Below are 15,881 nucleotides of genomic sequence, written 5' to 3'. Positions count from 1 at the left end.
CCAGGTCCTGGCCCTGCCCCCGGGCCGGACCCGCCTCCAGGGCCCACGCCCCTCGGGGCCGGGCTGGTGTCTCTGGTGTCTGCCATTCCCTCTGGGCCTCCCCCTCTCCAGCCTCCCCCCCCTCCCCCACCGCCAGGTGCTGGGACAGCAACCACTTGGCCATCCGGCCGCCGCTCAGGGCCGCTCAGCGGTTCACCTCACCCTCACTCCAGCCCAGAGACTGGGATCTGGGATCAAGCTGGGATCAAGTTCCTGGAGCGCCCGTGGGGTGGGGACAGACACAGAGAGGGAGACGGAAGGGTCTTCTGGCCCCACAGAGCCCTTGGGGCAGCTAGGGTGGTCTAGCCCTCTGCCCTGGCCCAGCATCCATGCACCGCAAGGGGCTGGGGAGGGCGGGTGTGACTCCCTACCTGGGAGCGGGCACTGGTGCACAGCCCGGGACCCTTTCCCTCACCTGGCCCAGGACCCCCGTCACTCCTAGCCCAGGGGCCCTGCCGCTCACCCCTGCCCCAGTCCACCCCCCAGCCCAGATACAGTCCCGAGGGGCTGACTCAGACTTGGCCGCAGCTGGGCCAGAAAGCAGAAGCCAGAGCTGTAGGACCTCTCACTTCTCTTGGCCCCCCCGACTCCGGGGGGTGGGGGGGAGGAAGCTGGTGGTCATTCTCCCCAAGGCCAGGGGTTTGGAGGGGAGGGGCGGCGGTGAGCATCCCGGTTCCCAACAAGCTCCCAGCAAGTGCCTGGGGGGTTGGAGCAGTAATCACCGAAGCCTGTACTATGTCCAGGGGTGGAGGGTGGGGATGCCATGTAGGACCCAAGTCAGCCAGACCAGGTTCGCCCCAGGACTGTGTTGGGCACCTCAAGTGATGGGTCCCTGGAGAGGAAGAGGAGTCAGAGCAGGTGTAAGTTTCCCAGTCTACAAAAAGGGAGAAGAGGGAGGTTTGGGAATGAAGCCACCACGGAAGACTCGGAGGCAGAGGGAGAGTTGCCTGGGGAGGGGGTGGGGCAGCTGGGCGGTGACCCTGGGAGGGGCTGACCCGGGGCGGCAGCAAAGGGACAGAGTGACCGGGCTGGAGGACTGGAAGCTGGGAGGCCTGGGAGAAGGACTGAGATAGTCACACTTCGCAAGGGCTCACATTCCGGTCGTGACACAGTCAGACCTCACCTCACGGGAGGGAACGCCCACCACCTGCTGGGAAGACAGCCAACGCCCGTGGCCACCGCTCCCACAGCCGCGTCCTCCCCCCCCCAGGCCCGGGAAGCGCGGCCTGCACACACAGGCCCTCAGCCACGGGCTGGGAGCGGGCTGGGCCTGAGGTCCCCATGGCTGACGACCCACCCTTACCATCCCTTTAGACCCGTAACAAAACCCACGTCCACCCTGACGTCTCTGCAACACGAAGCAGCACAGCTCTGGGAGCCGGTTGGGTGCTCTCCGTGCCGGGCGGGATGGGAGAAACAGAGAAGTACAGTTGTGAGGCTTATAGGGCAATAAACCCTCAGCGGCCATCGCTAAGCTCCCGCCTCAGGAGAACAGAAGCCCAGGGAAAACTTGCTGGAAGTCAGGCCACTCAAGGACTGGAAACTGTCCTGAAGGCACCGGACAGCCTGCATTCCCAACCCACCCGCTCAGCCCCCAACCCTGCTGACGACAAGCTTCCCACCAGTGGCTGCACACAGAGATGGAACTGGAGCCACTGGGCGCCGCCATCAGGACCCAGAGTCCCCGTGGCTCAGCGCTGTGCAGCCCTTCCCTTTGGACATTTCATCCCCAACCCCTTCCCTTAAATAATTTCCGTTTTCCTTAGTCACCACCGGAGATGGCTATTCAGCCTGCCACGTGCACCACCCACCACGCTGACCTTTCAGTACCTGCTCACAGCTCTGGATGGACTCACACACAGCCCCGGCTCACGGGGAAAGCTCTTTGGGTGGATTGGGAGGGGTTGTGACTATCTATCGCACTTGGCAACAGGGACGTCACACATCAGGGTATGGCCGGTGGCCGAGGGCTGGGACTCAAACCTAGGGGGCCAGTCAAGAGCTGGGTTGGAGTCTGGGGTCCCCTGATCAAGCTAGAGTTCAGGGTTTGAACCTCTCTGCTGTGTGACCTGCTGAGGTCAGGTCTCTCAACTTCTCTGGACATAAGCAGCTACCCTGGGGGGTGGGGGGTGGGGTTGTGGGCCCTCACGGGCAGCCCGGGTTAAACTCAAGCCCATCTGTGTGACCCCGTGAATGCCAGGGCCCCTGGTGGCCACGGAGAAGGCCCACCGATAACAGAAGCACCCACCGAGCTCCATGTTTTATATCCACATCAGTGTCAGCGTACCATACAAAACCCGCCTGCCAGCCTCGCTGGGCAGGCAGGGGGGCGCGGGGGTGTCCATGGCAGCATAGAAAACCGGGGTTCTTGTCCCAAAAGAGGAGGACATGGGTTTACAGTCAAGGGAACAAAATCAGAACCAGCATGATCGAGGAGGAGCCTTGAGGCGGCGTGGAGCGGAGGGGCTGTGGGCGGCCGTGCGTGTCGCCGGCCCAGGCTGCAGCGGTGGCCTCGGTTCCGTTCCCGGGAAGCCCGGGGTTAGGCGGGGCCCAGCGCTTGAGGTTATTTTTAATCATTTGCTTCTGGGGGAGGAGGGCTTCTGGGCAGCAGCTCCACAGGGGGGAAACCGGTGCGGGTTTCACTTCAGGGTTTGGAGGGGGAAGTTGTGTCTGTGGGGCGTCGGGACCCGCCCGGCCCTCAGTGTCACAGCGGAGGTTCTTGGAAGAGGCCCAGCGAAGTTCCTTCCTGCCGTCCTCCTGCCCGGCCCCGGGTCTATGGCTTAAAAATCAGGGCACCAGGCTGGGGCCTTTGTAAACATGGCAGGTCCAGGCAGGGGGAGCAGCCAGAGCCAGGGGCGGGCAGTGCCCATGGGGGAAGGCGACAGAGGGCGGAGGAGGTAAGCTCCTCAAACAGAGACTGAGAGAGACAGAGGACAGAGATGGGGATAGAAAGAGTGACAGGAAGAGAGAGGCTCAGAGAAAGCGAGAGACAGAGACAGAGACAGAGAAAGATTCACAAAGAAGAGGGACAGACAGACAGACAGATGGAGTCCTGCTCTGTGTGAGTCAGCGGGCGGCGGGGGGCGGCCCGGGGCCCGGGGCCCGCACGGGGTGAGCCAGGGTGACGGTGAGGGCGTCGTTGTGTTGCACGAGGGAGGTGTGCTGGTAGTGCAGCACCAGCTCCTTCAGGGACCCGTACAGGTTGTAGGGCTCCGCGAAGCCCAGGCCGGTGGCCGTGCGGTAGATGACACAGTGCTTGGTGTCGCCGTCCACCCTGTGGGTGAGCAAACAGGCGGTCAGGGGGGCACGCCAGGGGCTCCCCCGGCCGCTCCCTCAATTCTCAGACCCTGACCTGGTCCAGCCCCCAACATCTCTGGCCTGGACACTGTCCCAGCTTCCTCCCCTACCCCCAGTAATCCCTTCTTCCCAGCTGTCTCCCCGAAGCCTAGCACGCAGGAGGTGCTCAGGAAGAGCTCCTGGCAGAACAGGGGCCCCCGCCCCCAGGGCACTCACACCACAGAGCAGGCGTAGCAGCCCCGCTGGCTGCTCTCCCGGATGAGGAAGGTCCCGTCCCGCTTGCCGCTCAGCATCTCCTCAGCCTGCGTGCGGTTGATCTTGCCCACATACCAGGTTCGTTCCTCGTGGTGGGGGAGGTCCTCCTCGTCCTCCATCAGCGCGTACTGGCTGTGGGGGAGGCGGGGAGGGGCGCTGGTCACAGACCCGCCGGCCTCTGAGGCCCCCTGCCACCCGGACCACAGCACTGCCTTCCTGGCGAACTCCTCCTCATTCTGCAAAACCCACCCAAGCGGCCCTTCTCCCGGGAAGCCCTCCCTGCTGCCCTTCACGTGGTCACTCACTCTTCAGTCTCATTTTTGATTCCCAGCCACTCGTTGATTTTCTTCTGCCGGGCGCCTTTCTGGGTGAGCCATCTGGGAGGAAAAGGGAAGGTGGGTGGGGCAGCAGAGGCAGGGCCAGACCACAGGGGTCCAGTCCAGTCCAGCCAGCCCCGAGGCAAGAGCTGACCCAGGAGGGTGGGTTTGGGTCCAATACCACCGGTTGCCACAAGGGGCAGCCTGAAGGTAGAGGAGCCTGGCTGGCTCTGCCAGGAACCCCCCTATCTATTCTGTCTCTGTTAACCCTGGTGGAGCCTCCAGCGCGGGCCACCCGCAGGGTCATATCCCCACCAGAGACTCCGCCTCAGGGGCTGCACACAGTGCTATGGGCCTTCCCACGCACAGCGGTTATCTGTTCTGCGTCTCAGGTTTCCTCGCTGGAAAGGGGAAAGCTTACAAAGGCCTTGGAGAGACAAAATGCGTGCGTGCAGGGCTGCTCAGCACAGTGCCGGGCGTGTAGCAGGTGCAGGCAAGCATCGAAGGCCCAGGCGGGAAGAGAGCCCTTGCCCAGGTCCTCATGTTGGGGTCACGGGCAAGCGCGGGGCACTCACACCAGGTACTGGTCTCGGATCTTGCGCAGCTGCATGAGGTCTGGCTTCAGGCTGTTCATGCGCTTATCGATCTCCCGGTTGTCCAAGGCCTGTGTCCGCAGCTCCTGCTCCAGCTTCGTGCGGCTCTCGTGGATCTCGGCGATGCGGGACTTGAGCCGTTCTGAGTTCAGCAGGATCCTGGGGGAGGCGTGGCTCGGAGGCTGTGGATGGCTCCCAGCCTCCAAGCCTTTGCACATGCTGTTTCCCCGATTTCTCCTCTGGTGAACTCCTATTCAGCCTTCAAAGCCCATTTCAACTGACCCTCCCTCCCTGAGGAATTCCAGCTGCCCCCTCTATTTCTATTTCTTTCCCACTAGATAGGGTGGGGTGGGGCGGGGCAGAGGAGCAGGACTCACCTCTGCATCTCCTTTTCGTTGCCCTCACGCCGGAAGCGCTCCAGGTACTCCTTGCTGCACTTCTCTTGGGTCTGGCCCTGCTCCTCGAAGATCTTGATGGTTTCGTTGAAGGCCTCGATGGCGGTGCGCTTCATCTGCAGCTCCTGGAGGAGGGGCGACTCTTAGCATCACCTTAGCATGAGGGAGACGGCAGACCCCAACCCTTGGTTCAAGCTGTTCCATCCACTACGTATGCCATTCCTCTAGCTCTTATGGCGCCAGACGAACTCCTATTCAACCTTCAATGCCCCGTTTCCCCAAACACACTCCTCTTTGATAACCTCCTTTGGGCACCTTACAAACGCCTAGACTTGTTAGCACTGCTGAGAATCAATGATAAATCTAGTTGCTACCGTTCATGCGGTTCCTTCTGAGTAAATGCTGTTCTAAGCATTTCCCGCGCGCCATGTCACAGAGCCTGCCAACAGCCTCCTACAGAGTCAGAAATATCAATGGGGAAACTAAGACTCAGGGAGCCTACGTCTTGTCCAAGTCATGATGCTCCTAACAGATCCCAGGCAGGCATCTTGTCCACTCAGAGCCAGCAGACGCGTCAGTAAGAAGAGGAAAAGAAAGAAACCCCTTAGGGACCACAGGGGAAGTAAGCCATTCCCAGCCCGAGAGGGACATCTGGTCTGAGCAGACTGCCTCTCAACTTGCCAAAACATCTTTTCAACACAATTCCAGAGTAAGAAAGCCTCCCTTCCCTATTTTAGAAGATGCTGTTCTTTAATGTGACCTCCTGACTGTCTAATCCATCAGACTCCTGTCGGATTAGACAGACAGTTATAGTTATTTATCTGTAAATAACCTCTAGGTTGAAGGGGACGGAGAAGGAATTAAAACACACAGTTCCAGCTTACAGATGGGGAAACTGAGATACTGAGAGATGCACAGGTTAACCGAAACATCTCCCATGTCCTAGCCCAGCTGCTCCTGAGGCTGACTAGCATCATCTCATTTGTTCTTAAAAAAAAAAAAAAAAAAAAAAGAATAAAAACACGTACGCCCTCGCTGGTACCACTCAGTGGATATAGCGTCAGCCTACAGACTAAAGGGTCCCAGGTTCAGTTCCGGTCAAGGACACATGCCCGGGTTGCAGGGTCGATCCTCAGTAGGGAGCATGCAGGAGGCAGCCGATCAATGATTCTCTCGTCATTGATGTTTCTGTCTCTCTCCCTCTCCCTCCCTCTCTGAAATCAATAAAAGCATATTAAAAAACAAAAGCCACCATGTACATTGTTTCTATGCTTTAGGGCCGCTCCTGGTGCTAAGTGACCGCGCTGTGACCTGCAGTGGCTGCCTGTGCCCACAGCCGTGCCCGGCCGCACGCGGGCCGGGGTACCTGGGAGGTGCGCGTGTACTCCTCGTAGAGCTGGTCATACTCGCGGCTCTTGTCCTGGTACTGCTGGTGGTAGACTTTGAGCTGCGCACCCACTGCCTCCACGCTGTCTTCTTTGACAATCTGGTCCTGAGGACACCCAGGGTGACCAGTGAGGCCACCTGGGCGGTCAGGCCCGGGGCCACCCTCTCTGGCTCCTGCCCAGGCCCCAGACCTGCTGGTACTTGGACACGGGGTACAGGAGCCGTGTGTCCAGTTTGGCATTGTACTGGGCCAGGGACTCGTGGCGGTAGTGGGTGATGAGGTCCACGACGGAGCAGAAGGTGAGTGGCTCCGAGAAGCCGTAATGCCCGTCGCGGTGGAAGACCTTAATCAGCTTGTTGTTTCCGCCTTTCCTGGGGTGGGTAAGAGGGGGCGTCACCACCCAGGACCCCAAGCCTGACTGCCAGGTGTCCTGGCTCTGACACCGTACATGGCCTTCTCCCACCTCCCACCCCAGAGGTCCGAGGGGCAGGCCCCCACCTCAAGGTCAGGGTATACTCTCCCTGAATCTTGCTGGAGGCGTCTCGGACCAGGAAGGTGCCGTCAGGGGTGTCCCGGAGTTTGTCATTCACCTCCTCCCTGTGGGGACACCCAGGATTGGGGCACCCATTGGAGACCCCGTCCTCCAGGCCTTGCCTCCCACATGGCCCCCACCCCACAACCCTACCTGGAGATGTCACCCCAGTACCACTCAGCGTCCTGCAGGGAGGGCTGGCTGCCCCCATTGGCCAGCCCTGCGGGGGCGGGCTTTACTTTGGGCGGTTTGGGTGGCAGAGCTGGAGGACAGAACAATCACAGTGAACACCAGTTCCAGGCCGTGGTCGGCTCCCCCGCTACCGAGCCTGCTGATGCCGGCGGGGCCTGTCTTCATTCACCCCCTCCAACAGTAAGAGAGGGTGAGGCAAACGGGGTTCACCTGGGGGTGCGACCTCCTGCTCCTCCAGGTGCTCCTGAAGCAACTTCTCCACCAGCAGGGCTGGGAAGTCGGGGTTGGGCTCAGTCCTGAGGGGAGGAGAGGGGAGTGAGCAGGCAGGGGTATCTGCACACGTGTGTGCACATGGTCCTCGATGTGCTTGCATGCCTGTGTGAGCACACCTGAAGGCTGGGGAGCAGGGCAGATGACGCAGGCAGGTGTGGGGAGCCACTGCGGCTTGTGTGTGCGCAGTGAGCGCTCAATAAATACCCCGAACCTGACGGAGCCCAGCACCTAGAAGGGAAGGTCCAGGCCCCACACAGGTGCCTCTCCTTGGGTCCAGGCCCCAGGTCCTCTGAGGAGGGGGTCTTCCTGAAGCCCAGGTTCACCCCTTATTAGCCTTTCTTCCACCCCAATCACAGCAGCGGTGCCTGCTATTCCCCTTCTCCCCCCCACCCCCCCTCCCGCCCCAGGCGCTGGCTGCTCACCCGACAGGTGCGCCCCCTGGCGGCGGCGGCGGGGGAGGCACCCGCAGCAGCAGAGGCCCGAACGCGGCGCCCAGGGCTCGCACAGCGGGACCCGGGGCCGGGGCGCGCCGGGCCGCCCGGCTCAGGTGCTGGAGCAGGAAGCGCAGCGTGAGCGCGTGATGCAGCGGCAGCGTCGGGGGCTCAAGGGTTGGCCCCACGGGCCCCGTGGCCTCTGCGGACGGACAGCGAAGCGGGATGAGCCGGGCTATCGTACGCTCCGGCCCCTCCGTGCCCAGGGCCCCCCACCAGGCTCACCTCGCAGGGCCCGGCGGGCCTCCGCAGCCGCTTCCGGCGGCACGAGGGGCGCAGGCAGTGCCAGGAGGAAGCCCTTGATGCCATCGGCCAGGGCTGCCGGGTCCCACTGCTCTAGGTCGCTCAGGGACCAGTCTGTGGGTGCAGGAGGGCGATGTCTGAGGGGCTGTTAGGGTGGACGCCCTGTCCCCCCACCCGCTGAAGTGCGCCCTCACCTGTGCTCGGGGCCGGCGGCTCGGGCCTGTACAGGGATTCGCTGTCTAGCCCTGGGGGGGAGGAGGGAGACGGCTGTCAGATGCTGCTCTGATACCTTATGGAGGTGGAGGGTGGTTACTCCACCTCCCAGAAATAAAAGGAGGGGGAGGGGGGCAGAGGTCGCAGCACACGCAAGGGCAAGGGCAGTCCCATCTCCCCTGGGAGTCATTCCTCCCCCAGTTCAAGGAGGCGGGGAGCACCCGAACTCAGCCTTCTCCCGTGCAGACTGAGCCCAGCAGCCCGTTAAGGGATGAGTCGCCCGTCACCGGAATTAAGCAAGCGGAACACAGGGGTCGCATCAAGGCCCAGGCTCACCTGTCCGCTCGACGGCCTCCACCAGCTTCACCAGCAGTGGGGGAGCCACATCGGGTGGGGAGAACTGCTCAGGCAGGTCAGGGAGTGTGAGGCCTGGCAGGGGGGACAGCATGTTGCCAGGATCCCCAGAAAGACCCTCTTGGCCTCCTGCATCTCAGCCGGGGCAGCTGCAGGCAGGGCCCAGCTCAGGCAGGGGCCTGGCTTCTGGACCGCTAGCCAGGGAAAGCCAGGGGCCCTGTGGCTGAGGGCGGGAGGACCACGTTAGTGGCAAACCGTTTTCTGGGTGAAGACAGTCACACCACCTCAGACCAAGCGTAGGAGTTTGATTGGTGTCCCCCCAAATGAGGCCCACAGCCTACCCCCAGCACCTGTGACTGTGACCTTATTTGGAAACAGGGTTTTTGCAGGTAGAATGAAGGGAAGGATTTTGAAATGAGATCATCTTGGGTTTGGAGCCCTAAACGCAATGACTGGCAGCTACAAGAAGAGCCATGTGCCCGGGCCAGTGTGGCTCAGTTGGTTGGAGTATCAACCGGAACGCTGAGGGTTCCATTCCTCATCAGGGCACATACCTAGGTTGTGGGTTCAATTCCTGGCTGGGGTGCATACAGGGAGGCAACCTGTTGATGTGTCTTTCTCACATGGATGTTTCTCTTGCTCCCTTCCTCCCTCTCTAAAATAAATTGAAGAAGAAGGAAAAAAAAAAAAGGAGAGAAGCCATGTTACAACAGAGGCAGAGGTTGGGGTAACGTGGCGGCCATAAGCTAAGGATGTTGGAGCCACCAGGAGCCGGAAGAGGCAGAAGAGATCCCGCACATGGTGTGTGGCCCTGCTCACACTTGATCTTGGACTTCGGATCCGCGGAACCAGGAGAAAACCCGCTCCCGCGGTTGGGAGCCACCTGGTTTGTGGGAGTTTGTGGCCCCGGAAACTCACACAACAGGTTTGGGGCCCAGCCACGGCTCCCTGTGCAGCCTCCGCCCAGGAACTACGTTCCCCGTGCCTCAGTTTCCTCAACTGAGAGACTTTCCCTCTTCCTTTTCGGTGGTGGGCAGAGTTTAACAACGTGGTGGGCAGAGTCTAAACAGAAAATATCCCCATCTTGGTCAGAACTCCTCAGTCCAAAGACATACCTTTACTTTCTAAGTCATTTTGCAGTGAAAAAGTTACCTCCCCGTTTTCAAAATGCTGAAATCACACACACACACACCCCGCCCCGCCCTCCCAGGGAAAGGGGCCTCCCTGGCCCAGCCCCTCAGGCTCTGAGCTTCCCAGGGGCCCTTTGTTTCCAGGCTCCGCCTGCACAGACACCATCTGAGGCGGTTCTGGCCCTCGGCAGGGACGCCCTGGCACACAGCAGGGGCAAGCAGGGGCCTGTGGGCCTCGCTGAGTGATGGGCCAGGTGGTGCCTCAAGCTGGAGAAAGGCCCAGCTCCTGTGAAAAAGCCGGAAGATAAAACAAGGGGCGAGAGGGAGGGGCTGCCACGGCTCGGTGACCGGTTTGTGACACGGGGAGGGAGGCTCCATCAGAACAGCCGTCACCCGTTTTATGGATGAGGACCTGAGGCTCAGAGAGGGAGCAACCAGCCCCGGTGACATTGGGGAGCTGTGCTCGGCACCCCGCATGGGGTGGCATAGAGGAAACAGCGCACCCCAGCATGCTCCCCGGGGTGGTGTGTGTGTGTGTGTGTGGGGGGGGGGGGGTCCCAGGATCCCGCTGAGGCAGGGTCTGAGGCACAAAGAGACCAGTTCTCCCTGTTTTCGGATGAGGAAACTGAGTCTGAGAGTGGCCCCTCCACACCCAGGCACCCAGCCTGGAAAATCTGGAGGGCAGGGCTCCTGCCCTGAGCAGGGATGTGTGTGGAGGCTGGACCCAGGCCAGGCAGGGGAGGGAGGCGGCTGTTACCAGGGAGAGAGGCAGATTCTGGCTGGGAGCCCGGATGGGGCCACCTCCTGCTCTTCCAGGCCAACACGGGGCCCGGGCCCAGGCCCTGGAGACACCAGATGCTGCAAGTCCCAAGTCACCCACGGCCCTAGTGCCCCCGTTCCACCCGCTGTGGGCGTCAGGGTCCCTCTGGCACAAAACCAGGCAGGTCCCGGGGGGTGCGGGGGGGGCCACGGTGCATCCAGGCCCTTTGCCTTCACTGGGTGGTCCTGAGTGCCCGGACTCCCCTGCACCTCAGCCTCCCCATCTGTCCATGGGCTTCCCTGGGCTGCTGTGAGGCCGGAGCAGACCATGCTGGGCACTAGCACCCATCAGTCTCCTCCCCACAACCAGACCCGTGATTTCCATGGTAGAACCCCGCCCCATACACACACGGACCCCGCCCAGCAAACAGCAAGTTCAACACATGCCCACGAGTCTCTCCCCCAGCACAGCCTGGGGGTGTGGCTGAGGGTCTCTCCGGAGGGAATGATGTCCTCACACTGCACCTGCTGTATGGCCTCCATTGAGCGACCACCCTTTCTTGGTTTCAAGGCGCCCTTCATTTTGAAACCAGGTAAAATCAGGGTAACAAAGGGGGTGCCTCAAGGAACCCTGGCTACAAACCACAGAATGAAGCTAAATTGAGCCTCTGAATGCTACTGAAAACTCCCCACAATCTTCCAAATTAATCCCAGGATGTCTCCCAAGCATGGCCCCCATTCCCTGAACCCACCACATCCCCACCTCATGGACTCTGTCCTGTTAGGCCCACTGCCTAGAGCCCTTCACCCCGGCTCCTTCCTTTCAGCCTTTGTGGTCAGCGAATCACCATCTGTTCATTTCTTGAACCAGGCCCCTGAGGGCAGGCCAGGCCTGTGTCCACCCCTGTGCTCCCGATTCTGTCAGCTGCGTCTGGCCCTGGACACTTGTCAACGGACTAAACGTCCTTATTCCTTCCCGGGAAGAGGCAGCTTTGCCTACTGAAGAGGAAACTGAGGGTCTAAGTGGACCCCCTCCCCCCACCACATCCCTGACAGAGTCCCTGCCTACTGCTCACCTGGCTCCGGGGGCCCCTCTTGGGGCCGGGCAGGCAGCGGGCGGGGGCCGCGGGGGCGCGGGCCGGGCCGGGCCAGGGTCACGGGCCCCAGGAACTCCACGTAGGTCCCAGGGAAGTCGCCGCGCTGCCGGGTTCGCTCATTGAGGCCGGGTATCCAGCCCACGCTCTGCGGGCAGCGCTCGCTGCCCTCGGCCACACCCAGCCCCTGCAGGGCCGCCCGGCTTACCACCAGCACGTCACCGGGCAGCAGTTCCAGGTCCTCCGGCCGCTCCCGGCGGAACGGGTACAGGGCCCGATACTGGAAGCCCTCGGCGCCGGCCATGGTGGGCGGGAGGGTCTGTAAGGTCAGGTGGCCGCTCGGGGCCCCAGCGGCCCCATCCGCTGGGTGGGGGCCAGGAGGGTCCACGGGGTTGGCTTGAGGTGCTCGGACCTCTATTTCCAGCAGGAAGTTACAGGTGACTCTAGGGGACGCTCATGCCTTGTTTCCTGTCGTTATTCCATGACCCTCAGAAGGGTCACTCGTGGCTCCGCCCATCATTCGTCCACTGGTGGGAGGGGTCGCCAGTGAGTGCTCTGGTCATTCAGTCGTCGCGAAGCCCCCTCGATCCGGAGGGCTGGGCCGGGCCTGCCGCTCACTCTCTCACGCGGTAGGCCACAGGCGCCCGAGGCTGGCGGTCCTTCCAGCTGTCACCATGCTCGGCGGGGGACCAGGGGCTGCTGACCTGGGGGGAGACAGGAAAGGAAAGGGCAAGGCCGCATAAGCCCGGTCGGACTCCTCCCACCCCCAACCCAGAGATAGGCCCAAATCCCAGGTTGGAATCCCCTGACTCGCTTGGTAACCTTGGGCTATTTCCTGTCCCTCTCTGGGCCTCAGTTTCCCCAGCTGTAAAGTGGGTGCAATAATATTGTAGCTGTTCCTGCCGAAACCGGTTTGGCTCAGTGGATAGAGGGTCAGCCTGCGGACTGAAAGATCCCAGGTTCGATTCCGGTCAAGGGCACGTACCTTGGTTGCGGGCACATCCCCAGTAAGGGGTGTGCAAGAGGCAGCTGATGGATGATTCTCTCTCACAGATGTTTCTAACTCTATCCCTCTCTCTTCCTCTCTGTAAAAAAAATCAATAAAATATATATTAAAAATAATAATAATAGCTGTTCCTGCCGAAGCTGGTTTGTCTCAGGGGAGAGAGCATTGGCCTGCAGACTGAAAGGTCCCATGTTCGATCTGGTCAAGGATATGTACCTTGGCTGCGAGCACATCCCCAGTAGGAGATGTGCAGGAGGCAGCTGATCCGTGATTCTCTCTCATCAATGTTCCTAACTATCTCTCTCCCTTCCTCTCTGTAAAAAATCAATAAAATATATATGTATAAAAAATAATAATAGCTGTTCCTTGGGGTATCTGCCCCAGATGTACTGTATGCCGGGTAAACAAGCTTTGTTAGAGATGGGGAAACTGAGGCTAAGGGCGGGAAGGTCTTTGTCCTGCCAGGAAGCCACTACTCAAAACCCCAGATGTGCCTAACTTCAAGGCCCAGGATGGAGGGAAGGCAGCAGCCACATGGCCAGCTGGGCAGACTCAGAGCGGGTAACGCTCAGGGTGCGGTGGGACCCCTGAGCGGGGATCGGGCCAGCGGAGCACAGGAGACAGGAGGGCACAAAGAGGTAGGAGAGGAGGTCCCAGCAGGTTACTCACCCCACCTTCCCACGGGCAAAGGGTCTGATCTCTGCAGAGGAGACAGGAACAGATGAACAGGAGTCCTGGCTGACTCAGCGCAGGGCCCGCAGTAGGTGCTCAGGGCATAAGCAGGTCGGTGGGAGGTTGGGAAGACCTTAGCCCCGGGGCCAACAGTGGGTGGCAGGAGGGCAGTGCGGCTGCCAATGGAAAGGCTGCTGTTTGCCCGCTGATGACCAACCTCCAGGAGTCCCCAGTCTCAGGGAGACAGGGCTCAGCAAACACACATTCCCAGTATCAGCTCTGCAGGCTCAGTCCTTCTTAGAGGTTGGGGTGGGGGTGCTTTTCCAGAGGGCAGGTCCCCACTAAAGACAGAAGCAGGCACTGGCCACTTGAAAGTGGGCAGTTGCTTAGATGGCTCTAAGAAAGTCACCGACCACCACGCAGGACTCTGCCTGCCGGGCAGAGGGTTAGAGGGTAGGGGCATTCCTCCTCCACCACCTCCTCCTCCACCACCACCACCGAGAGCCCGGGAGGTGCGGAAAAGAGAGCAGAGGCTCCACATTCCGGGGCCCCCCAACTTACCCACTCCCTGGGCCCTGCATCCCCATGCTACAGGTGGGGAAACAGGTCCAGAGAGAGGACCTTTAGAAAACCGCCTGGATTCGCTTGTCTGCACTCGTTTGCACTCGCCCGGTGTGCACACCAGGGACCGAGGCTCCCCTAATCCAAGAGGCGGGGTGGCGGGGCCAGGCCTGGCAGGGGCTCTGCGGCTGGAGGCAGGGCCTGCGTGCTCATGAGTGTCCGGACGCACACTCAGGCCTGCGTGGACCCCCGGAAGTGGAGCCGAATCCCGACGCTCAGACCTCACTATGCTCACATAATGCCCGGAGCCCCTCGTCTCTGCTGGACGCCCCACTCCCAGCAGGGCCTCCCCCCATTCCCGGCCAAGGCTCCAGTCCCTTATCTTCGCCTGGAGGCCCCCGATCCGCCCCCTCCGTGCGGTGGCTGCACGGCTGCCAGGTGGAGTCCGAGGCCTCCGGCTTCCCGTGGTCTCCCCGGGTCCCACGGGCCAAGCTCTGCCGAGGCGCCAGCATTTGCACGCACCCCCAGCCCCGCCTGTCACGCCGGCCGGCCCGGACTTACTGGTCGCGGCCACCAACGCCGACGCCGAGGCGGCCGTAACGAGGAGCCGAGCCCGAGCAGTGGCTCCACCGCGGTCGCCGTCAGCGCCACCGCGGGATCCCCGCCTCCGCCGCCGCGGTTCCGAACGACCCGGCCCACCCCCGGCGGAAACGGCCGAGCGCCTTCGGGCCAGGCGGAAGCAGGGTGGCTGAGGAGGAGCCGGGAGACGCCGGAACGCTTCCGGAAAGAGCCGAACGTAATCCCGCGGGACTGGAGACTGGAAGTAGGGAGTCCCCGAGAGAGTCCCCATTTCCGGAAACAGCCGAACGTGGCCGGGTCACGTGGGCGACCCGGAGCGGACCGTGGGTTTCAGGGATACCCGAGCGACTCTGGAAATAGCCGAGCGCCATGGGGCCTGACGACTAACCCCGAGATTGGGCTCAGCTAGGCTCGCCCGAGCTTTGACGTCCCCTAGTGATCCTTCCCGGAAACGGCCGAGCATAATCGGGTCAGAGGAGTGATCCTAAAGCCTGGTTCGGCTGAGCTTGGAGACACCGAGCGATTCGGTAACTGGCTCAGAGAGCTCCATAGGACTGGCGACGAGGCTGAGCCTCGAGACCGCGGAGTTTCTGCAAAGAACCGAGCGTCCTCGGCCCCAAAGGAGGCCCTAGGAGTTCAGAACCAGAGATGGCCAGCCAGCTTCTGGAAATTGCCTAAGAATGGGCTGCTCCAGCGTGGGTGGTGGGGGCCGGGGTTCAGGAAACCGGAGCCGGCGGATATGGGAAGAAGCTACTACCCAAAGCTGTGATCTGAAGAGCCGGGGTTTGGAGGCGTTCCCATGGCAACCCAGAGCGTCTGGCAGCAGCTGAGCCAGCTCCGGCCCCGCTTGCGCGAGAACACGCCCAACCCGAGGCCAAATGCAAACAGCTGTTTTCTGGAAGCGGCCTCAGACGCTTGGGAACGGGGGCGTGGCCAGAGGTTTCTGACCCTGAGCAGAGCTCAGTAAGCATCTGACGCATTTGGCAGAGCTCAGTTTGGGTGGAGATGGGGTGATTTTAGGGCACAGCTCAAGCAAGTATAAAAAGGACACGGAGCCCTAGCTGGTTTGGCTCAGTGGATGGAGCTTTGGCCTGCGACAGAAGGGTCCCCGGATTGACTGCAATCAAGGGCACGTGCCCAGGTTTCGGGCTGCATCTCCAGTGTGGGAGCGAGCATGAGGCAGCCAATCAATGGTTCTCTCATCATTGATGTTTCCCTTCCTCTCTGAAATCAATGAAAAAAATATATATATTTAAAAAAGTATGTAGGAATGGCCGAAACTGGATTGGCTCAGTGGATAGAGCATCGACCTGCGGACTGAAAGGTCCCAGGTTCGATTCCTGTCAAGGGCATGTACCTTGGTTGCAGGCACATCCCCAGTAGGGGGTGTGCAAGAGGCAGCTGAAAGATGTTTCTCTCTCATTGATGTTTCTGACTCTCTATCCTTCTCTCTTCCTTTCTGTGAAAAACCAATAAAATATATTTTAAAAAAAAGTATG

The 15,881-nt window shown here is 61.0% G+C and overlaps 1 protein-coding gene across 5 annotated transcripts; it reads right to left on the bottom strand.

Moving 5' to 3' along the window:
* Nucleotides 1–2,288: 2,288 nt before the first annotated feature.
* On the bottom strand, nucleotides 2,289–15,488 carry PIK3R2 (phosphoinositide-3-kinase regulatory subunit 2). 5 transcript variants are annotated; one of them, XM_036450071.2, is made up of 17 exons: nucleotides 14,365–14,508; nucleotides 13,240–13,270; nucleotides 11,547–12,268; nucleotides 8,564–8,656; nucleotides 8,209–8,259; nucleotides 7,997–8,128; nucleotides 7,703–7,913; nucleotides 7,218–7,303; nucleotides 6,969–7,077; nucleotides 6,782–6,880; nucleotides 6,474–6,654; nucleotides 6,263–6,388; nucleotides 4,879–5,021; nucleotides 4,484–4,660; nucleotides 3,897–3,968; nucleotides 3,553–3,723; nucleotides 2,289–3,313 (listed from the first exon to the last, which is right to left on the bottom strand). In XM_036450071.2, the coding sequence occupies exons 3-17, from the start codon at nucleotides 11,866–11,868 to the stop codon at nucleotides 3,106–3,108; spliced, it is 2,181 nt and encodes a 726-aa protein (XP_036305964.1). In that variant the 5' UTR covers nucleotides 11,869–12,268; nucleotides 13,240–13,270; nucleotides 14,365–14,508; the 3' UTR covers nucleotides 2,289–3,105. The 5 variants fall into 5 exon arrangements, with proteins under 5 accessions (XP_036305964.1, XP_045441779.1, XP_036305965.1 ...); XM_045585823.1 differs by having other exon boundaries at nucleotides 13,240–13,418; nucleotides 14,365–14,478; XM_036450072.2 differs by lacking the exon at nucleotides 13,240–13,270 and having other exon boundaries at nucleotides 14,365–14,513.
* Between the last annotated feature and the right edge of the window lie 393 nt (nucleotides 15,489–15,881).

This window comes from Pipistrellus kuhlii, unplaced genomic scaffold (genome assembly GCF_014108245.1).
Source record: "Pipistrellus kuhlii isolate mPipKuh1 unplaced genomic scaffold, mPipKuh1.p scaffold_m20_p_21, whole genome shotgun sequence".
Taxonomy (NCBI): Eukaryota; Metazoa; Chordata; class Mammalia; order Chiroptera; family Vespertilionidae; genus Pipistrellus; species Pipistrellus kuhlii.
The sequence above is the reverse complement of the archived record's forward strand: the minus strand, read 5'-3'. Positions and strand labels throughout refer to the sequence as shown.